General features: G+C 52.4%; 4 protein-coding genes and 1 long non-coding RNA gene across 19 annotated transcripts in view; 3 read left to right on the top strand and 2 right to left on the bottom strand.

Moving 5' to 3' along the window:
* The window catches only part of Arhgap39 (Rho GTPase activating protein 39), an 82,657-nt gene extending 74,483 nt beyond the window's left edge, over positions 1-8,174 (top strand). For 4 of the 6 annotated variants that reach the window (XM_034516680.2, XM_076912241.1, XM_076912242.1 and 1 more), the window contains exons 7-12: positions 1,675-1,767; positions 4,609-4,682; positions 5,212-5,411; positions 6,060-6,151; positions 6,657-6,826; positions 6,954-8,174. In XM_034516680.2, coding sequence (XP_034372571.1) covers positions 1,675-1,767; positions 4,609-4,682; positions 5,212-5,411; positions 6,060-6,151; positions 6,657-6,826; positions 6,954-7,148 — 824 coding nt within the window. In that variant the 3' untranslated portion in view covers positions 7,149-8,174. Of the gene's footprint in view, positions 1-1,674; positions 4,683-5,211; positions 5,412-6,059; positions 6,152-6,656; positions 6,827-6,953 lie in introns of those variants that run through there. The other 2 variants (XM_034516681.2, XM_076912243.1) reach the window with 2 other exon arrangements.
* Positions 8,007-9,043, bottom strand: LOC143434194 (uncharacterized). Its single transcript, XR_013103534.1, has 2 exons — positions 8,907-9,043; positions 8,007-8,408 (listed from the first exon to the last, which is right to left on the bottom strand). It is a non-coding gene; the product is annotated as an uncharacterized LOC143434194 (long non-coding RNA).
* On the top strand, positions 8,341-10,694 carry C13H8orf82 (chromosome 13 C8orf82 homolog). Its single transcript, XM_034516689.2, has 3 exons — positions 8,341-8,502; positions 8,934-8,982; positions 9,182-10,694. The coding sequence occupies exons 1-3, from the start codon at positions 8,341-8,343 to the stop codon at positions 9,625-9,627; spliced, it is 657 nt and encodes a 218-aa protein (XP_034372580.1). The 3' UTR covers positions 9,628-10,694.
* Positions 9,907-16,771, top strand: Lrrc24 (leucine rich repeat containing 24). 3 transcript variants are annotated; one of them, XM_076912265.1, is made up of 6 exons: positions 9,907-10,035; positions 12,061-12,456; positions 13,266-13,513; positions 13,659-13,937; positions 14,081-14,249; positions 15,757-16,771. In XM_076912265.1, exons 3-6 carry the CDS (start codon positions 13,331-13,333, stop codon positions 16,689-16,691), a joined length of 1,566 nt encoding a protein of 521 aa, XP_076768380.1. In that variant the 5' UTR covers positions 9,907-10,035; positions 12,061-12,456; positions 13,266-13,330; the 3' UTR covers positions 16,692-16,771. The 3 variants fall into 3 exon arrangements, with proteins under 3 accessions (XP_076768380.1, XP_034372576.1, XP_076768381.1); XM_076912266.1 differs by having other exon boundaries at positions 9,960-10,035; positions 12,319-12,456; XM_034516685.2 differs by lacking the exon at positions 12,061-12,456 and having other exon boundaries at positions 9,925-10,035.
* On the bottom strand, positions 14,463-21,364 carry Lrrc14 (leucine rich repeat containing 14). Of its 8 annotated transcripts, XM_076912269.1 has the most exons (7): positions 21,181-21,343; positions 20,927-21,055; positions 20,459-20,627; positions 20,039-20,126; positions 18,843-19,196; positions 18,077-18,661; positions 14,463-17,979 (listed from the first exon to the last, which is right to left on the bottom strand). In XM_076912269.1, the coding sequence occupies exons 4-7, from the start codon at positions 20,071-20,073 to the stop codon at positions 17,412-17,414; spliced, it is 1,542 nt and encodes a 513-aa protein (XP_076768384.1). In that variant the 5' UTR covers positions 20,074-20,126; positions 20,459-20,627; positions 20,927-21,055; positions 21,181-21,343; the 3' UTR covers positions 14,463-17,411. The 8 variants fall into 8 exon arrangements, with proteins under 8 accessions (XP_076768384.1, XP_076768382.1, XP_076768386.1 ...); XM_076912267.1 differs by having other exon boundaries at positions 20,927-21,346; XM_076912271.1 differs by lacking the exons at positions 20,039-20,126; positions 20,459-20,627 and having other exon boundaries at positions 21,181-21,364.
* Between the last annotated feature and the right edge of the window lie 43 nt (positions 21,365-21,407).

The raw sequence follows: 21,407 nt of genomic DNA, 5'->3' as shown, positions 1-21,407 counted from the left end.
CTTCCCCTAAAAGAGAAATGGAAAGCCAGGTGTTCAAGTCGCAGACAAAGTCCAAAGGCGTGTGGACTGGTATGTGTGGTGATGGGTTGATATGCAGTCATTGGTGTGGACTGATGTGTGGTGATGGGTTGATGTGCGGTCATTGGTGTGGACTGGTATGTGTGGTGATGGGCTGATGTGCGTCATTGGTATGGACTCGTGTTACTTTTTTCTCTGAGACAGGGTTTCTCTGTGTAGCTATGGCTGACCTGGAACTCACTCTATAGACCAGGCTGGCCTTGAATTCATAAAGATCCACTTGCCTCTGCTTCTGCTGGGATTAAAGGTGTGCACCACCACTGCCTATTGAACTTGTATGTACTTTAATAGAGACACAAATCCATACCTACAGACGTATTTATAGATATGCATGTATATACATGGATTAATGGACATATATTTGCTTGTTCTGTCTGCTAAGAGGCCCTCAGAAACAATGATGCTTAAATAAGGAAATGCACACCTGACACCCATTTTTTTTTTTTTTTTTTTTTTTTTGTTTTTAACTAGAATTTTCTGTTATAAGAACCCATAATCCTTTTGAGAAATAGTGGATTTCATCCTAGTGTGGGGAATATATTGACAAGATGTGTCAACAGTGGTTAGGTTGCTGACACATGTCCTCAGCACAGAGAAGGAAGGCCTGAGGCTGGAGGATCTTGAGTTTGAGGTCAGCCTGAACTGTACAGCAAGGGCTTAAAATTTCAAGACCTCAAAAATGTAAGGGCTACAATTAGAGCTCATTGCAGAACCCTTGCCCGGAGTTCCCAAGGCTGTGAGCTCAGTCCTCAGCACCCAAGGTAAGTACAGGCAGTGTAGCCATGCCTGGTGCTGGACCATTAGATCACTACCCAGGGTACTAAGGCAAGAGGGAAAGAGGCAAGGCCGGCCGTGCTCCTTAAAAAGAGGGCTGTAACTGTCACTCCCTGTTAGACTACCTGCCTAGCATGCACCGAAGCTCTGTGTTCAGTCACAAATCTTGACATAGAGGCACGGGGAAGGAGAGGTAATGGGAGCTGTTAGGAATGTTAGCCAACTGAAAGTGTCCTAGTGGTAAGGCTTAAACCAAAGTATAGAATAAATACACTTAACACATTTCTTCCTTGTGACTGACTTCCAAAGAGTGCATTGATGAGAAATTGGGGAGAAGATACTTATAGTGCAGAAATCTGACAGGCATGACCTCAGTCAGGTGACAAGTCACCAGCAGCACTAAGTTACTTTGTCACAGGTGGCAGTCCACGCCAGACTGGAGCCTCCAGTCACTGTCATTCACCTGTTTCTGTTGGCTTTGTAGCAGGTGGGTCTGTGGACCAAACACCAGCTCAGGAGCCCAGACCCAAACTTCCTCTTGGCCAGAGATGTGTGAACCAGCTGCACTGTGTCTCCTTCTGACCAGTACAATCCCTCTGTCTTCCCACCCACTTCAGGCCCCCTGGTCATACAACACCAGCATCTCACACTGACCTAATGTGCACACATAGGTGCCTGTCTCCAGAGACACATGGTCATCGGCTTGATGGGGACAGACCCCCAGCAGACCCAGGGGCCTCCTTGCCACCAAGTGCACGAGCCACATGGGCAGTGGTTTCTGGCTTATGTCCTGTGGTCCTCACAGTTCTGTTTGCTCCCCAGTGACACAGCACATAAAAGAGCTTCTGGAAAGAAACAGTAAGAAGAAGTCCAAACTGAGAAAGAAACCCAAGCCTTATGTTGAAGAGCCAGATGGTAGGGCCTCTGCAGCCTGGGCGCTGCCTCTGCACCGCTCTGCTCTTCAGCCATGGCCGCCTGGCCTTCTCTAACCGCTTCTGGGCTGGGGGAGGGACACTAACCTCAGGCTTGGGGCCTCCCAAGCAATCAAAAACTGGAGGTCTGGGGTACCAAAGTGACCTAGAGGAACGGTGCATGCTGTGCACCTCTTTTGGCGGTACCCACAGCTTGCTTCTTGGTGGACAGGGGGAACAAGGACTAACCTGTGAAGGCCTGGAGTCACCCCCAGGTGAGTGAATGGGCCTGACCATGGGGTGAGGCTCACAGGTGGAGGAGCTGGTTGTCCTGTGGCAAGTGCTTCCCTAGTCCTATCCTCTAGCCTAGTACCTCTGGGGGCAGGGGAGCCCACCCTATTATCAACAGGGAATCTTCCCTTTCCCATGGTGGCCCCAGCAAAGCCTTCTGAAGCCCGAAGTTTCTCTGCCTTCTTCCACTAGCATCCTTCTTGCTCTTCCCCCGAGCCCTATCAGGACCACTCTGCTCAGTTGAACACCAGGGAAGGCTGTGACCTCCCCATCTAAAGCTCCCAGTGACAGCTCAGTGCTGCCACCTCCTCAAAAGGCCTCAAGGCAGTGCTGACCTGCCTGCACCAACTTAGTACAGAGCTGCTTCCACCAGGCCATGTTAGTATTGGAACCCTTGCCTCCTGCTCCTTGTATGACAATTCATAAAGCTCTTACCACTGTGTGCTTCCCACGGGGACCAGGGACAAGGCCAGAAAGCTTTCTGTAGATGAGATGTGTGTAGAGCGGACACACTGGACCAGCAGGAAGCTGCGGAACATGGAGAGCCTTACAAGAAGGCCAGGATGACTTCTGAAGGGCTTGAAACTTGCCCTTGCTTGGGGCTTCCCAGCTACCCTAGCAAGCCTATGTGAGATTGCCCAACCACCAGGGCATGGGAACTGGATAGATCCAGCTACCTGGGAGGTTAGGTAAGCAAGGCAGGAAACAGGCTTCTGTGAAACCTGGAGCCCAGACTATGTCATCAGATAGGACACTGAGGACCATGTCTTCCCTGGGCCATGCAGGGTGAGCACCAGCAGACAGAGTAAGCCTTGGTGCACCTGCTGCAATAGTAAAAACCGGTGACACTGCCCCCTAGTCTAGTAGTGTAAGCCACTCCTCACTGTAAAACTGGTTCTGGCCAAGGTTCAACAAGGCTAGACTGGGGACCCAGAGCAGACCTCATACAAGTAAAAGTCTCTATGGGATGTCAGTGCCCACTCTCTGGTCCACTTTGGACACTTAGCACAGAGCAGAAATCACTGCAGCTCCTAGACTCTGGATTGCATGTAGCCCCTACCTCCATTCTGGCCTACCTGCTACCACCACAGTACCAGAGGCCGTCTGCCTAACACTTAACTGGCTCCCAGACAACTATTCTCATCTATAAGATGGGGGTTATTTTAGTCCCTATCCTACTGAAAAACTGAAGTCCAGAGAGGTTTTTCTCATACACACCCCAGCTGAGATCTGGTAGACATGGGAGATGCTGTGGTCCTGAGCAGCCCTCAGATGAGGCAACCCTGAGTGCAGAACAGGAGGCAGCAGGCCCCAGTCCCTTCCGTTGTTCTCAGATGACATCTGCTGAGCAGGTCCAGGGCAGGGGAAGAACTGAAGCGCTATCCATTCTTAAACAAGGGAGCCTTACAGCTTTCCTGAAGGGTAGGGTGCCTGAAGTAGAACACTGAGTACTGTCTCCAGCTGGCTGAGAACAAAAACCTGGATCTTCTGTCAGGGTCTGTGGACCACTTGGGACTTGGGGCAGATTGTCCAAGACTTAAAATATTGAGAAATCTATAATTATTTTGGTTAGAAAGGAACCTCTTTTACAGATGTGAATAAACTATTTTATGGTAAAGTATTCTAATGAGGCAAAATAAACTTATGAGATATGGGCACACACATACGTGTCTAAGGACCTTCCCAAGTCCTCAGATGTCCACAAGAAAATTAGAGGCCTCATTGACCCCAGTGGATAGCAAGCTAGGAATCACCAAAGAAGGAACTTCCAGAGGAAAGGTGTCTGTTTTCCAGAAGCACACAGCTGGTGTCGATCTGTCCATGACATTTCTTGGCATGTTCTATCATCTGCCCTCCCCTGTTTGTCAGGACCAAGTGGGTGACACTTGACATCATCTTCCATTCATACCAAGCCTAAGTCTGTCTGTCACTGGAGTGTGCCAACACTCCAATCCACCAGCTCTGTTGCAGGAGCGGAGTCCCAGAAAGCTCCCTCCCTTGAGAGGAAGGCAGGCCTTCAGCCCTGCCATTCTCTTAGCCTCTGCTTAGAGTGGTGGCACAAAACACTGGCATCTAGATGCTGTCTTCCACTGAGAGCCAAGCCTTGCTCACCTTCCTGACACTCTTGCCTCCAACTTTACCCCTCCCTACGGAAGCCAGGGCTGCTGGAGATACTTCATCCGGAAGCCTCTTCCCCTAGGACCAGGGAAGACCAAAGGTCTTGCTAGGGTCACCTAAGGTGAAAGGAAGTAGAATTGAAGGCCTGGGTGTGTCCTTTCTTGCCTATGACTCCTTACCGGGAAGTGCTTTGTTTCCAGCCGCTCTCCTTGGTGGCTGTAGGAAGGCTGGAAGAGGAATTTCTCCCACCCTAGCTCCTAGAGGTGTGAGAGGTTCCCCTTGCCTCTCCTCTTGGGTCTTTGCACTATAGGGCTGTGCCTGGGAGAAAGTGCGGGCTACTGTCTAGCTCAGGGGTGGGTGAAACCCTGCAGTCACTGTTCTTAGCCCCAGTATCCACATGTCCACACCAGGCTGACTGCCACCCTTTCTCTTCTAGGGGTGGCGATAAGCACCTATGCGAAGTACTGTTACCACAAACTGCAGAAGGCGGCCCTGACTGGGGCCAAGAAGGTACAAATGCTTCCTTCTGGGAGAAGCAGAGTAGAGCAAATGGCTCTCCTCTGGCCCATACAGAAGCCTGATAGTGTCTTAACTAGGAGACCCTGTGCTTCTCTACAGTCTAAGGGCCTGTGGCCATGCCTGAGCCTCCAGTTGAGGTGCAACGCAAATGGGTACTAGACAGGACATCAGATAGCCTACCCAAGTAAGGTAGTCCATCCACCTGGCTATACCTTGCCTCCCAGAGCCTAGGAATATAGCACCCTGGCTGCAGTGGCCCCTAAGAACTCCATCCGGCATGGTGAGGTACAGCAGGCTCTGCCATATGCAGTCCTGTGGCGGAAACCCTCACCTCTCCACCATTATGTATATCCATGCCTGAGGGTGCTGCAGATGGCCTTAAGGGAAACCCCCTTAGTGACTTGGGTCAGGGTCTGGATTGTCCCTGGTTCTGACTGGGCCAAGAACCAGAATTAGGGAAAAGAGATGAAAGAAGGAGGCTGGTCTACAACAGGACCTGAATGCTGGGCTGTTTTTACAGGGCCTGAAGAAGCCTAATGTGGAGGAGATACGACATGCCAAGAACGCAGTGTTCAGCCCATCCATGTTTGGCAGTGCACTGCAGGAGGTGATGAGCATGCAGAAAGAGCGCTATCCTGACAGGCAGCTGCCCTGGGTACAGACACGGCTCTCTGAGGAGGTCCTGGCACTCAACGGTGACCAGACAGAGGGTATCTTCAGGTGCCTTGCCAACCCCAGATTGTGGGTGGGGAAAGGGGCACAGTTTTGTGTTTATTATCTCTAATATCAGGGACATTAAGCCTAGGGGCCATGCAGCTAAAAGAGACAAGGCAATACTCCGTCTATAGGAGGCAAATTGGTTGTGCCACCACTCTACCCCACCCCTCAAATAACTCATGGCCAATAAAGACAGCCAACAACAGGTCCAGAATGTACCTGGATACCAACAAGGACGTCATCTCTGACAAGAGCTTCAGAGATGGCATGCAGCAGCCAGTTCATCATCCTATGTGAACAGTGATGTGACATACCCAGCCCTTGGGATGGCACTTGCCTATGCAGTGTCAACCATTGTAGAGACTTGCCTGTCAGGACCAGGGAGGTCCGAGCCCCCAAGACAGGAAGGGAAGAAAGTTTGGTCTTTAGTGGCCTGCAGAGGGAAACAGCTACAGAGAAGCCAAGAGAGTCCCTCACCACTGACCCAAGTGCATGGGCAGGACACCCCAAAAAGTGCAACAAAGCTTTGAGTCACCCCACCCTGCCTGACACTGTTGGGTTGTCAGGTCCTTGGGGCTTTCTGCTACTCTTAGCTCTAGCACTAGGACAAGGTAAGCTCCTCCAGTCTAAGATGTGCCCTGTGTTCCCTAGGGTCCCTGGTGACATTGATGAAGTGAATGCCCTGAAGCTGCAGGTGGACCAGTGGAAGGTGCCTACAGGCCTGGAGGACCCCCATGTCCCTGGTGAGCCCCACACACACTCAGTAGTTTCGAGGAGTTGGCTTGCATGCATATCCCAGAAAGCAGATAACCTTGCAAGCCCAGGCTCCTGTTCAGAATCACCCTGTGGCCTTGTCCCTCTGTCCTGCGGCTACATCTCACCATCCTTCATCCCTGGTACCTACCTCCAGAAGAATTGTAGACATCCTCCTACACTGGACATGTCAGTGTTCTTGGCATACCTGGGGTTCTGCCCCTCCAGAGCAGCCTGGCCCACAGCTCTTGGGGCATTCTCAGCCACCTCCTTCAGCAGCTGCACAACCCTTGTGAGAAATTTCCAAGAATGATCCCAGGTCCTCCAGCCGGTGTCTCTGGGATCTGGGCTCAGTCTGTACAGCTTTAGCCAGAGGGACCCTTTCCAGCCTGTTCCGTATCCTCCCATACACCCTATTTCTCTGGATGTGGCCTCTGGTGGATGCTTGGCTTAGGGTCCCCAAGCCAAGACCATCTAAGTCACTCCCACCCTCAGCATCGCTGCTGAAGCTGTGGTATCGGGAGCTGGAAGAGCCCTTGATTCCTCATGAATTCTACGAACAATGCATTGCACACTACGAGAGCCCGGAGGCTGCTGTGGCCGTGGTGCACGCGCTGCCGCGCATCAACCGAATGGTGCTGTGCTACCTCATTCGCTTCCTCCAGGTATGCATGCTCTGCACCCAATGCCACCCCACGCCCACCTTCCATCCTTCCCAACCAACCTGTAACAGCTACGCCAACCCTCCACTCTGCTCTCCTCCTCTCCCTTCACCCGGACCCCCTCACACAGGTGTTCGTGCAGCCAGCCAATGTAGCCATCACCAAAATGGACGTCAGCAACCTGGCTATGGTGATGGCACCCAACTGTCTGCGCTGCCAGTCGGATGATCCTCGCGTCATCTTTGAGAATACACGAAAGGAGATGTCCTTCCTTCGAGTGCTCATTCAGCACTTAGATACCAGCTTCATGGAGGGCGTGCTATAGCCCGCGGGCTATGGACTCCTGCTAGGGTGACACCCAAGGAGGTGGGAGGGAAGGCCCCAGCGAGGCAGCATGCCAGGCCCCGCCAGACGCCCGCCCCGCCCCAGGCCCTCCCGGGCAAAGCAATTCCTGCGTGTACCAGCTCGCCCTGCCGGTCGCAAGCCAGCCCCGAGAAGTGCCTTCTGTTTCCCGGAGCCGAGCGACACTGCCCTCCTGGTCGGCTGAAGCACATGCCATGTTGCTCAGGGCAACAGACCTTGTCCCCTGTTCAGGGCAATCCTCCACCAAGGCACTCTCGCCCTGATCCCTCTCACCCTAGTCTAGTGTCCTCTGGCTGGGGCCTGAAGGAGTTGGAAGCGCCCTGGAGAGCTGTGCTGGCCACCACTAGGACACGGCTCCATCCATCGGCCCAATGCCTAATAGGTCTTTGTACAAGGGGAGGCCCCAAACCAAAGCCCTCTAGAGTAGGGCCAGGGCTAGGCAGGCTTTCTTGGGGATGGGTGGGGGAGGGCGAGACTTTTTTGGTTTTCTGGGATTTTTTTTTTTTTTTTTTTGAGTACGGAATCTATCCCATACCCAGCCTACTTATGTATAAAGATATAAATAGAATGACAGATGTCAGAACTAAGTTTGCTAAGGACATAGTTTTAACCAGATGCTATTTATCTCTTGAACTGCCATTGCGGTCCTCATGCTGAGCAAGTTAGCACCACCCTCCTTTGACCTCGCCTCGCGGCCTCTGACCAAACTCCACACACAGGCGGCGCGTGGATGAGACCTGCCTGGACTCGTCTGCGTTTTCCATTCTGGAATCTGAGTTCCAACAGTTGTCAAACTTCATTTCTCCTGTTTATATATATATATATTTTTAGAGTTTTTATTTATTAAAAACAAAAGTCCCGCCATGCGGAGGCCCGCAACTCTCTGGGGCAGATCCTGGACCTCTCCAAGACCTATCGGCCGCAGGCGCTTCCTCGGACGTGTGGATCGAGGGGACAGTACTCCGTGTGAATAAAGTTCAAGTGCACACATGCTGCCTGTGCTTCAGGTTACTTCTGACATGAGTGGGGGGGAGAGGGGGAAATCCACATCGCATAACTACTTCCGGGGGCGGGACAGATAGCTCCGCCCCCACAGAGCGGAACCCAAAGCCCCAGGCACAGCACTGTCTGTGATCGGTTTCCGGTGTGGAAGGATGTGGCCGCCTTGCGGGGCAGTGCGTAACTTGGCTCTAGTCTTGGCGAGGTCGCAGAGAGCTCGGACCTGCAGTGGGGACGAACGTGTCTCCTACACACAGGGTCAAAGCCCGGAGCCCAGAACCCGCGAGTATTTCTACTATGTGGATCACCAAGGCCAGGTGTGCCTGGCGTGTGACAGAGGGAGGAGTTCTGAGGGAACTGCGGAATCGGCACCGGGTGGGGAGTAGTTCTAGGGTTGATACCTGGGGATAGGTGCTACCCATGGCTTTGAACCTTCAAAGACCTGGCTGGCAGCCGGAAATTCCGGGGCCTGCTACTTACACCGCATCATAGTCCCGCCCACACTAGCCTGTTCTAGCACCAATCCCAGAGCCGAGTGCTCACGACTGCTAGTGACAAGCTGTCAAGCCTGCTTTAGAGAAAGGATTGGGGGCTGCAGCACTGGAAACATGTCTGTAGATGTGGGGAAAGTCCACAGAGCCATTTCACATGCCCCCCCCCCGAACCCAGTATATAGAAAAGAAGGACAGCGAGCACCACCGGCTTTCTTGCCAGGACTTACTGTCCACTGTGTCACTTCTGTCTCCAGCTTTTCCTAGATGACTCCAAAATGAAGAACTTTATCACCTGCTTTAAAGGTATTGCTTATTGCACTGCTCCCTCATGTCTCTCTCTACCCTTCAAGGCCTTGGCTCCCCGACTCTGAGGGAACCCCCCATCCACAAGGGGGGGGGGGTCCGCTGTCTCATGCCAGTACTGGTATGCCCAGGAAAAGGAGCGTGTCTGGGAAGCTTGGTCACCGAGCAGGAACAGTCGTCGTGCCTTTTGTTCCCACAGACCTGCAGTTCCTGGTCACTTTCTTCTCTCGTCTGAGACCCAACCACAGCGGGCGCTACGAGGCTTCCTTCCCCTTCCTCTCGCTTTGCGGCAGAGAACGTAACTTCCTGCGCTGTGAAGACCGGCCAGTGGTTTTCACGCACATCCTGGCTTCTGACAGCGAGTCACCTCGTCTCTCTTACTGCGGAGGCGGCGAGGCGCTGACCGTACCCTTCGAGCCGGCTCGCTTGCTACCCCTGGCGGCCAATGGGCGCCTGTACCACCCGGCACCGGAGCGCGCAGGCGGCGTGGGTCTAGTGCGCTCGGCCCTGGCCTTCGAGCTCAGTGCTTGCTTCGAGTATGGGCCTAGCTCAGCCACGGTCCCCTCTCACGTACACTGGCAAGGTCGCCGCATCGCCCTAACTATGGATCTGGCCCCACTGCTGCTCGCTGCCCCGCCGCCCTGAGACTCCGGCTGGGGCTGTGTGGGGAGGGTTAGGGCAAACACAGGGTTTTGTAGTACTCGCAGGTTACCCCTCGGCTCAAGCACTCCAGGTTAACCTAGATGTCCGCTGTCACTTGCACGCTGGTGACTGAGAGCCTGTGCGCGCTGAGGTGAACCAAGGCGAGAGTAGGTTGGCGCTGTCCAAGGTTCTGGTACGGCCTTGCTATCCTCTGTCCCTACAGAGGTCCTCTCTCGGCCACCTCTAACCCTTACACCGGCTTTGCATCCCACGGATTGGCCTGCGCTGGTCACGTCAGGCAGAGCGGCAGGCGCAAAGCGCGTGCGCGCCCACCCCAATCAGCCCCCCCCCTCCAGCTTCTCCAGTCTTGCAGCCGCAAGCACCGCGGGGAGTCGCTCGACACTGGAGCAGGTGAGGGGGGGGGGTGAATCCTGGCCCAAGGTCATCGGGCTTGGGGGCGGGATCGGGACCCTCTAGATTCTGACTGCCGCACCAAGAAAAGGTCATAGGATCTGGCAGTGGGAAGGGGATGGAAACCACACCCTCATTGAGCAGGCTCGGACCCACTGAACCGGGAGGGGGCGGCTAGGGGAGGTAGTGCTGGTTAAAAGCGCTGGATCGCAAGGGCTGACAGAGACCTCAGCTGGGCCCGACAGAGAACACAGGGCTCCTCTCCACCCTCTTCCCGCCTAGATAGGCACCTAGGAGACTGACACCCGACTCCTGCCCAGGATTAGAGGTTCATGTCCTGATAAAAGGATTTCTGGGCTCATCTAGTCAGGTACCCTTATTCCTGCCATGGCTGTCTTGCACTGATGCACATCTGGGCTTCTGCATAAGCAGCAGCTCTGATCCCTAACGCACAGATCAAGGCTTTGCTACTGAAGGCTGAACAGATGCGCAAGGCCTGGAGCCAGGGACCAACCAGTCATTCGTGCGCCAGGAAATAAAACCCAGAAACCTAGCAAACGTCCCCGCTTCTTGGGGCTCCACATGTCCTGAGATATCTAGGAACTGCCTTTGCCTGTGCCAAAGCTATTCCATTAAAACTTTACTGCTGTGCTGCCTCATCTCTATTGACTTTAAATGATCATGTGACTTACAATTGGTGCAAAATTGAGACAAACACCAAGGCCACTTAGTACAGTTCAACTTGATTCAGAGCAAAGAAGACCTGGTGAATAAGTTGGTATTAAAACACTAGACCATGCCAAATGACGATAGAGACTAGAGAACAGTGCATCCTTGGTCCTACCTTCCTTAAATTCAGAAAAAGCAGGCTTCTCAGCTTCAGGTTACCGCTGTTAACACAGCTCATTGTGGCTAGAACTTGACCCTAGTTCTCCTGTCCCTGGGTTCCCAGGCACACGTGATAACCTATTGTAGAATGCGTTTCTTTGCGGCTTCAGTGGTCACTGCTCCCATATTCTACTTAGAAACCCAGATGCCCAGTTGTGGTGATAGGAACTCCGTGGTAAATTGTGTGCTTAGTGTGTGGGAGAAACTGAGGTCAATCCCCAAAGGGGAGGAAAGAAGAAAATTAAAAACCAGTTGATGTAAGGTTTCCTCCCACATCTCAGCCAGGACATACACCTTCATCTAAAACTCCAAAGACACAGACCCATTTGGAACCAGCTTTAGGGCCAGGACATGGGCTCTGAACTGATTTTCCTACTGTTTGTCTTATCCCTCCATTCTCTAAAAATTGCCCGAGAAAGCTAGATGTGATGGTGCACCCCTGTAATCTTGCCACTTGGAGCGTGATTACAAGTACAGCAAGACCCTGACTCAAAGAATTAGAAGTAACAGTCAGGTGTGGAGGCTCAGGCCTTTAATCCCAGTAGTAGAGAGGCAGAGATAGGTGGATCTCTATGAGTTCAAGGCCAGCCTGCCTTACATAGAGTTTCAAAACAGTCATGGACACATAGAAAGAGACCCTGTCTTGGTGGAGCTGGGGGAGAATTCCCAGCACACACATGGTGGCTCACAACCATCCTAACTTCAGTTCTAGGGGATCTGACGCTCTCTTCTCATGTTTGAGGATCCCAGGTATGCATGAGATGCATGCACATACATGCACAGCAAAATACTCATACACATAAAACATTAAAAAAAAAAGAAGAAAGAAAGAAAGAAAGGAAGGAAGGAAGGAAATGTTAGGAGTATGCTAGACATAGTGCCATAGTTCCAGGTTGGTCAAGGCTGCATACATAGTGAGATCCTGTCTTTAAAAAAGAAAGAAAAGAAGAAAGACAGAAGAGTGTCTCAGCACTTGCAGACAGACATCTCTGGGTTTGAGGCCATCCACATAACGGTTTCCAGGCCAACCAGAGAAACACAGTAGACCTTGTCTAAAAGGAAATAAAATGTATGAGTTACCCCCAAGGAAAAGCCTAACTCTTGTGAGCTTTCTACCCACTTCTGTCCCTACAACAGGAGGATCATGGATCTCATCAAGCTACACTGCGACCACCATTTCTCCCCACATACCCCTCAGATCATGACAAATGAACTGTAAGGTGCGATCATATGGGCCAAGGTCACGTGGGGTCCCTTGCTCTTGTGTTGAGGCACAAAGAAGTTCTTAGTGCTGAACTTCATGCCAATACCAGGACCCACAGGGTGACACCAAGGGGCCTGGAGCCCTCTCTTTTGGCTCATACCTGGGTAATTGCCCTGGACTTTACTACCCAGGCAGTTCCCAAGTTACATCCTGTTGCTTCTGGGAACCAAGGAGAGCCCAGTGAAGGCTGCTGTGCCAGTGATGGGGCTGTCATGCCAGTGAAGGGCAGGAGGCTCTCAGTATAGGCACAGGAAGAGGCCTAGGGCAAGGTAAGGACCATCAAGGGAAGATTGCTTTGGTTTTGTTTGAGGGTGGGGGGTTGTTTGTTTCCTTTTTTAAAAACTTGTCTGTGTGTGTGTGTGTGTGCATGCACATGTGTGTTGGTTGGTAGTGAGGAATACTACAAGTCAGAGGCTGCCTTGTCAAGGTGTTTCTCTTCTTCCACCTTTATGTGGGTTGGGTAGATGCAGCTCAGGTCACCAGGCCTGCCAGACTAGTGTCTTTACTTATGTAGCTATTTTAGCACCTTCGTACAGGTTTTACCAAGAGTAAAAGGGGGATGGGGGACTTTTATTTTCTTTCTTTCTTTCTGTCTGTCTGTCTTTCCTTCTAAGACAGGATCTCACTATATATGCAGCCTTGGCCAACCTGGAACTCACTATATGGACCAGTTTGGCCTCAACTCAGAGATCCGCCTTCCTCTGTAGCCTGAATGCTGGTTTGTTTTTGTTTTCATTTTTTGTTTTTGTTTGGTTTTTCAAGTCAGAGTTTCTCTGTGTGGCCTTGACTGCTCTTGAGTCTCTGTAGAAGGCAAACTCATAGAGGTCTGTCTCCCAAGTAAATTCTGGGATTAAAGGCTGTGCCACCACTGCCTGGCCCCTGAGTACTAAGTCTCACTGTGGTCCAGCCAACCTGGCCTGGAACATATAACCTAGACCTGGCCTTGAACTTACAACAATTCGGCTGCCTCGGCTTCCTCAGTGTTTAGGTTAAGCGCATAACCCATCATGCCTGGCATTACATTCCTGCTCAAGCGCTGGCTGGATAATGTTAGCACTGGCCTGCTAACCTGTTTCAGGAGGTGCATCCCATCCGGGTCCATTCCCTGGGGAAGCCACAGCTTCCTGGTGGGGCTCTTCGGAAATGGCCCCAGGGACCCCTGCGCTGCTGCTGCTACTGCTGGGGTTATTGCTGCTGCCGCTGCTACCTGGACTCCCACCCCGCGCCACTGCCTGTCCCGCCGCCTGCCGCTGCTACAGCGCCACAGTGGAGTGTGGCGCCCTACGATTGCGCGTGGTCCCACCGGGAATCCCTCCGGGGACGCAGGTGGGCACTATGTGGGACTGGAGGGCCTTGGAGTAGTAAGCTACAGTGCCCACCAGAATCGAGTGTGTGAACGTAAGAGGTGTAGCAGAAGGTCACTAGGACATGCCCCACAGTGAAGTAATCTTTTCGTCCCCACAACCTTCAGACGCTGTTCCTGCAAGACAACAGCATCGCGCACCTGGAGCAAGGCGCCCTGGCTCCTCTCGCTGCCCTGCGCCACCTCTACCTGCACAACAATACCCTACGTGCGCTGGAGTCCGGCGCCTTCCGTGCACAGCCCCGCCTGCTTGAACTGGCGCTCACCGGCAACCGGCTTCGGGGATTGCGTGGTGGTGCATTTGTGGGCTTGGTCCAGCTTCGTGTGCTTTATCTGGCTGGAAACCAGCTGGCGAAGCTGCTGGATTTCACCTTCTTACATCTGCCGGTAAGCAACAAACGCCAAAAGCCTGTATCTTGCTGTGATATCCGTAACTGCCCTACTGGTGGGAGAGGTTAGGGGGAAAAGAAGTCAACCATGTCTAGCTACCCATGGCCCTTTTCCCTGATGATTTCGTGTCCCTACTTCAGCGACTACAGGAACTTCATCTTCAAGAAAACAGCATTGAATTACTGGAGGACCAGGCCCTGGCTGGGCTTTCCTCCCTGGCACTACTAGACCTCAGCAGGAACCAACTGGGCACCATCAGCAAAGAGGCCCTGCAGCCTCTGAGCAGCCTACAAGTGCTACGCCTCACAGGTACCTCTTCTTGGGTATGGGTCTCTTAGTCCGCAGCTGTGCCAGCAGGGAGAAGCAGGCTTAGGTACACAGTGGGTTCCTATCGTCAGTGGTGGTAGGAACAGAGGCAGAGCCACACTGTGGCTACACCAACCCGGGAAGCGCCCTTAATTCTTTACAGTCCCTGACTCAGGTTGAGCCAGGTTGTACTTCAGAAAATGATTTCAGAATAACTAAGCTGTAACAGAGTTTGGATTTATTAAAAGAGACTTTAACATAGCTTTGAAACATGAGGGTTAAGACAAGTGCTATGGAAGGAAAACACACCCAAGAGCCTTGGTGTGGGTTTTACAAAACAAGTGCCTTTAGGATAGCCATATGTACTGAGCTTGATAGCTTCAGAAATTACACTTCAAAGGGCTATTAAAGAACCTACATAAACAAGCCTTTAGTTTTATTAAAAACAAAACCAAACAAACACTTAAGTGAAATCATAGGGTGGTGCCTATGCATTGGATAGGGATACAGAGGTTAGTGCAAATGCCCAAGGGTTGCCAGGAAAGATGCCCTTACTACAAACAAAGGTTTAGTCCTATGATTCCCCCAGAAATTACCTACAAAAAGAGCAAGCTCTTTTTTTGTTGTTGTTTTTTTTCAAGACAGGGTTTCTTTGTGTAGCCCTGGCTGTCCTGGAACTCACTCTGTAGACCAGGCTGGCCTCGAACTCAGAAATCCGCCTGCCTCTGCCTCCCAAGTGCTGGGATTAAAGGCGTGTGCCACCACGGCCTGTCGAGCAGGCTCATTCTTGAGGATCACAGATATATGCTTAGGCCTTGCCTATGGTTCGCTACTATTCTAGTATTTTTCTAAAGGGAGTATTGTTATGTTGGCAAGCTTCAAAGTAAATGTTGATGTCACTTGGTGAGAAGCTTCAGCCAGATTCTACGGGAATTGCCTCCCTTCCTGTGCCCCTATAATTTCCCCTTTTCTGTCTTGCTTCACTATGACTGCCAGTGGGCATTACTTTGCAGGGCCACACCAGAACCCTCAGCCTTGGTAAGGGACTACCAGGGAGTGGTGTTAAGAGTTACAGTTTATGCATCTATTTAAGGAAGCAAAGTACAAGTTATGCAGAATAACTTAACAGAATTGAAGCTCTTTGTTTGTTTGTTTGTTTTGGTTTTTAAGACAGGGTTTTTCTGTGTGGCACTGGCTGTCCTAGAACTCTCCCTGTGTAGAAATTTGAGGCTCTTATAACTTGTCATCAGGAGGAGCCAGGCAAAACTGGAAAGCTCATTTGACAACAGGGCTGCTGGAATATGTGGAGATGTGCAGGCTTGTAAAGCCGGGACTGCAGAGAAGCTGATGCTTTTTCGGGAACTGTAATCACAAACAATCCTAGGAACTTGGAGTGAGGGAAGTGGTGACAAGGGTTCTGGAACTCTATAGGCATCTGTAAGAAGTAGATAAGGGCTTCTGCTTGGATTAGCAGGACCCATCTATCTAGGCTCTATTCTGCCCTACACAGAGAACCCATGGCGTTGTGATTGTGCCCTTCACTGGCTGGGCTCTTGGATCAAAGAGGGGGGCCGACGGCTTCTGAGCTCCAGAGACAAGAAGATCACATGTGCAGAGCCCCCACGCCTGGCGCTACAAAGTCTGCTAGAAGTATCTGGTGGGAGTCTCATCTGCATTCCCCCCTCTGTGACCGTGGAGCCCCCGGAGCTCACAGCTAATCTGGGGGAGGACCTGCAGGTAGCCTGTCAGGCATCAGGCTACCCACAGCCCCTGGTGGTCTGGAGAAAGGTGCCCCAGCCTCGAGATGGTAAGCCTCAAGCTCAGGCCCAGCTGGAAGGTGGAGCATCAGGCCTGGGCGGGCATGCCACCCGTGACACTGGCAGCGGCATGCTCTTCCTCACCAACATCACACTGGCTCACGCAGGCAAGTACGAATGCGAGGCCGCCAATGCAGGTGGCAAAGTGCGTGTGCCCTTTCATCTACTGGTCAACGCATCCCGGCAGCAGTCACAGCAGCTACCCGCCCCGCAAGCCCCTGCTACACGCCCTGTGGGACATGAGCCCCAGCATGAGGCAGGCAGCATGGCCTTCCGAGCCCTGGGCCTAGCAACGCAGACAGCGATCACAGCAGCCATAGCGCTGCTGGCGCTCACCGCGCTGTTGTTGGCAGCTATGATCTGTCGACGCCGACGCCGGCGGAAAAAGGTGCCTGCAGCGTCAGGGGAAGGCACCCTATTTGTCAATGACTATTCGGATGGACCTTGCACCTTCGCACAGCTTGAGGAGCTCCGTGATGACCATGGACACGAGATGTTCGTTATTGACCGGTCCAAGCCCCTGTTCCCAGAGGTACCACCTGAGGAGTCCCCTGAACACAATCCTCCCGAGGGGCTCAGGTCTGGGCTACGCCTCCCTACACGTGTGGCCTATGAGATCCATTGCTGAGCTTGCGCAGATTAATGACGTAGGCACCGGGGATTGGCCGGTGCAGCTCCGCGCATGCTCAAAGTAAAGTTGAAGCCAGGCTTCTCCGCTGAGTGTGTTGGGGCGGCCTGGTGGGGAGTTGTGGGTTGGGCCATGGATAAGCTGTTTTCCTCCAGCTGCCAGCTCTGGCTATCCACCCTGGCTCTGAACAGTAATGGGATAACCTACTTATAAACTAGAGGGGTGGGCAGTAGATTGGGTGACAGACAACTGGTCACGATAAAGGAACACTAGAAATGCAGGTAAGTCTTTCCCATCCAATTAGGACACACACATCAAAGAGCCCAAAAATTCACATTCTAGAAACTGCACGTTTGTACCTTACTCACCCTCCAGAGCCAGGTAGTAGGGTGCCAGGCAGGGAACACAGTATAAGACCCCAAGGTGCCCTGAAGCAGATCATCCTAACGTCTACCTCAACGCACTGCACTCCTGCTAAGGGGATGGGATATGTTCAGGAACCGTTTTCTACAGAGAGATTGCAACCCAACAGAACCAACAAGTACATCATACAGAACAGGGGAGCACAGGCCTGAGATACCAACAGGCAGCCAGATACTGGGAGCAGGTGAAGGATACTGCAGAAAGCAGAGGTAACTCTAGGTATACCCAGGAGAAAGGCAAACTGCAGAAAATCTAAGACAGGAGCCTTTGTGTCAGGCTTCATCAAGACCCTGGAGATCAGAGGGTAAAATAGTCTGCAGCCAGCCGGCCGTAGATGTCTGTGGTCCAGAGTACATGGGCACGGCCAGAAGCTAACAGCAGCTGGTGCAACTCAGCTTCCACACGGGCAAACTTCTCCTCGTTGATGGAGGCTTCCAGAAGGACGGAGGCAGGTGGTGGCCAAGGAAGACCCTCATAGCAATCCACAGGAAAAGGATGCACCACAGTACGTAGCTCAGCCTGGACCACGGAGTCCCGAAGCAGCTCTTTAAGTCCTGCCATAGACAAAGGGTTGCCATAGAGACCAAGGTACCGGAGATTGGCACAGCGAGTCAGGGTGGGTAGTGTGGCCAACAGCTGAGCATCAGCAAGCTGGCACTCAGTCAGCTCAAGATGCAGCAATGTGGCTGCCACTGCCTGCAGCAGACCCTGGAAAGGTGTCAACTGGTTGCCTGACAGGTCGTTGCCACTCAAATCCAGCTTTTTGAGGTGGGTAGCATGGGAGCTCTGAGCCAGGAAGCGTAGGTCCTCAGGCAACAGTGCACAGAAGGCCAGCTCTAGGCTTTCCAGTGGCTTTTGCAGGGTGCTGCAGGGACAAAGGGGTTACAGAAGGGTCATGGGCAGGTAGGCTAAGGAGAATGTCCTCACATAAAAAAGGGAGAGCAATGGGAGAGCCCACTCACCTGAGCAGTTGATCCAGCCTGCCTGAAAGGAGTGAAGAGCCTATGCTGAGCTCCCGGAGACAGGTAAACCGGCCCATCTGGGCTAGGAAGTAGCGAAAGTTGTCCTCACCATCCACGGAAGGCTGCCTCGAGTCTCCATGCACATAATGCAGCCTCAGGCTAGCTAGGTGCTGAAAGCGGGCCACATGTGGGATGATGACAGACAGCCCACGCAAGCCCAGGTTATTGAAGCGCAGGTCTATCCGGCGCAGACAGCCTGCATCTAAAAGCTGTAGTAAGGCCACAGTGTTGCGCATGGGTAGGTCCTCGGCCCGGAGGTCCCGGCAGCACAGCCGAAGTGGGCTGTCCACACTACTTTGGAGTGCCTCACGAAGGAATGTATAGGAGGCCCGGTTTACCCGGAGGTCTACACGGATCTCCACAGGGAGGGGTGACAGCCCTGGCTCAGCAGTCCCACCCTGCTGCTGGGCAATACACGTCCTGGCTACAGCGGCTGTACAGTCCCACATGCTCATGGTTTCAGGATCCTGCTCCACACCATCATCCAGGAGACCAGTCATGTCCAGTACCCGCAATGCATGCTTCCTGGGAGCAGAGATGGGCAGAGGCAAGGAATGAGGGAGAAAGGCCTATATCCCTCCCAGCTACTTCGTACAGAAGCAACAGATACGGCTATTTCCATGCTGAGCTCTTTCTGACCTCAGAACCAACTCAGGGAATCTTCGTTGTACCCCCTAGTCTATAGGCCCCTTAGATAAATGCATACCTGCAAAAGGGTTGCGTGCCAGCCTCTGTTTCTCGAGTGTGAATCCGGGCGGTCAGCCCCAGGATCACAGCCTGCATGCTTTCTGTGCTGAGCCGCTCCTGCAGCAGGGCTCGACTGCAGTGGGCACACTCCTGCAGCAACTGCTGGAAACTGAGCAGGGGAAAGGGCCACGTGTGCACCAGCTCACGCAGCACAACCGTCTTCTTGTCCATGAAGGCCACCTTGAACAGCAGAGGGAAGAGTTCTCGGGGCAGCAGGGGCAGGGCCTGGCATGCAGCTGGCTGGCACTGAAGGACCTGACGAGTACTGAGGAACACAAGCGTGTGCATGGTACTGGACTGGGCAGACAGCCACCTGCAGGAGGGGGATCTTAATTAGGGAAGACAAACCATAGGCCAGTATCAGGCCACACCCTCCCCAAGTTATCAGTGGTACAAAGCCCACCGAGGTATCTGACATGGAGTTGGCAGTTAATAGAGGACAGTTGCACAAAAGGAAAGTTTCTATGGCTTGAGACAAGATCCCACTGTATAGCCCAGGCTTGTCTTGAATTTGTAGCAATCCTGCCTTTTCTGGGATTGCATCATGTGCCATCACATTTGGCACTGTGCAGCGTGGACAGGAGACATGGGGTAAACAAAGTGTCAAGCAGAACACACATTGTGTAGTACTGTCACTAACGTGTGTTTACGTGTGACCTTCTCATAAAGAGCTGTTGCTCTGCAGGGCCCGACGCCGAGACCTTAGGCCTCCCAAATCATAAATATGACTCAGAAATCACTCCTCAGAAGTAAAGTAAGGGCTAGGCACCAAGTTGTACACCTTCAATTACAGGAGAAGGCAAGAGGCAGGTTGATCTATGAGTCTGAGGCCCACCTAGTGTATTTATAGTCAATTTATCCTTATGTAGTAACATCCTAGCTTAAAAAAAAAAGTAAAGAAAAAAAAAAGAAGAAAACAAGGGGTTGGGAGATGCTTCTTTGTATAGTCCTTGCCCAATGTTGAGGACCTGATTTCAGGCTCCCAGAACCTATGTAAAAGCAGGATACAGGTGACACAACTCTATAAACTCAGCACTGGAGTCAGCAGAAGACCCTGAAGCTTACTGGCTGACTAGTATTGAGTTCCAGCAGATGTGGGTATTTGTTTGTAAAATGAGGGGATGCAGAGATGATCCAGCAGTTAAGAGCATTTACCAGTCTTGCAAAAGTTTGGTTTCCAGAACCAACATGGTGTGTCACAGCCATTTGTAACTGATGCAGATGCCGACTTTTGACCTGAGGGCTTTTGCATGCACATAGTGAACACACACACAACTAAGGGAAAGTAAATATTTTCTAAAGTGAAATAAATCTGAGACTTTTCTTCCCACCAGAGGGACAACAGTTAAAGAGAATTCCCCCATAGTCACTAGCCACATCCTAACCCTCCACAGAGATGTGCCCTCGGATTTAAGGAAGTCTAACACAGCTTAGTAAGTGCCCAGTTCTGTTTTCTTAAAAAGGATCCTGAGTATAGATGATGTGCAGCCTCTGAGACCAAGGCCCTAAGTTCAAACTCCAGAGATAACAAGGTATAAGTAGGCACAGAAATCACTGAGGAAAAGCAACTCTCACCCTCTGTGGTCCTTGCCTCCTATTCGGGTACCACCTCTTCACTGAGAAACCACTGTACTGAGAAACCAGGTCTTAAATTCACGGGATTCACAAAGATCCAAGCCAAAACTGCCAAAGCGTTCCAGCTTTCTCGAAGCCCCATACAAAAGACCCCGGGGCTGAATGATTCCTGCAACACAGGGTCAGCAGACTTCCTGTGAGCAAAACACCTTACCCCCAGAACTACGCTACAATCTTCACCCTCTAACAGATTGGAAAACCAAGGCCTAGGCCTTACGAAAAGCCGCAGCACGGGACAAGGGTGGGGACCAAAAAGACTGCAGAAACCCGGGGTTGGCTTACTTCTAACACCTCGTACAAGTCCTTAGGGCACGGGTCCCTGGGAAACCCCGGGCGACTACCCTTGAACTGGCTCTACCTTAAGATAATCTCGTGGGGACTGCCTGACAGGACAAGCCAATCAAGCACCTGTCATAAGAGGAAACGAAAGCAGCCGGCCTGGCCTCCAAGTAAGGATTGCTTCTTGGTGATGCTACCGCACACAGGACAGACACAGCGGTCTCTACAGTGATGCATACAGACGCCCACGCTCGGATCCTTCGAGAAAAAAAATCCGGAAATTCAACTAACTGGGGCCAGCCTGTTTCTACAGGCCGAGAACGTCCTCACCCGCCCCTAGGTCGCCCTGCGCTTGCGGCCCATCCCCGCGCGCGCAGCGGCACCTCCCGAGAATCCGCCTCAGCCGTGGCCCTCAAGCGCCAGTCCCCGTCGACCCTGCCGTCCGAGTACCCTAACCACTAACGGCTGCTGACTCTTAGCCCGGCTCGAATCCCAGGCCCGCGGCCTCGGCTCATCGGCCCCCACCAAGGACTCCAACCCCTCCTCGCCCAGCTAGCCACGCCCAGCGCCGCGCAGCGCTATGGCGCGCTGTGATGACGCAACACATCAT

The sequence above is a fragment of the Arvicanthis niloticus genome, chromosome 13, assembly GCF_011762505.2.
Source record: "Arvicanthis niloticus isolate mArvNil1 chromosome 13, mArvNil1.pat.X, whole genome shotgun sequence".
NCBI lineage: Eukaryota > Metazoa > Chordata > Mammalia > Rodentia > Muridae > Arvicanthis > Arvicanthis niloticus.
Note: the sequence above shows the minus strand (reverse complement) of the source record. Positions and strands in the feature narration are given on the sequence as shown.

Bases quoted from the DNA above. Each gene is read 5' to 3' on its own strand.
- Lrrc14 (XM_076912267.1), bottom strand. From the start codon at position 20,073: ATGTTGGTTCTGGAAACCAAACTTTTGCAAGACTG. The intron at 19,197-20,038 runs GTAAATGCTCTT...CCCCTCCTGCAG, and splicing joins ACCAAACTTTTGCAAGACTG to GTGGCTGTCTGCCCAGTCCA. The intron at 17,980-18,076 runs GTGAGTGGGCTC...TTGTCCCTGCAG, and splicing joins AGGCTGGATCAACTGCTCAG to CACCCTGCAAAAGCCACTGG.
- C13H8orf82 (XM_034516689.2), top strand. From the start codon at position 8,341: ATGTGGCCGCCTTGCGGGGCAGTGCGTAACTTGGCTCTAGTCTTGGCG. The intron at 8,503-8,933 runs GTGTGCCTGGCG...TTCTGTCTCCAG, and splicing joins ATGTGGATCACCAAGGCCAG to CTTTTCCTAGATGACTCCAA. The intron at 8,983-9,181 runs GTATTGCTTATT...TTGTTCCCACAG, and splicing joins CTTTATCACCTGCTTTAAAG to ACCTGCAGTTCCTGGTCACT.
- Lrrc24 (XM_076912265.1), top strand. From the start codon at position 13,331: ATGGCCCCAGGGACCCCTGCGCTGCTGCTGCTACTGCTGGGGTTATTG. The intron at 13,514-13,658 runs GTGGGCACTATG...CACAACCTTCAG, and splicing joins GAATCCCTCCGGGGACGCAG to ACGCTGTTCCTGCAAGACAA. The intron at 13,938-14,080 runs GTAAGCAACAAA...TCCCTACTTCAG, and splicing joins TCACCTTCTTACATCTGCCG to CGACTACAGGAACTTCATCT.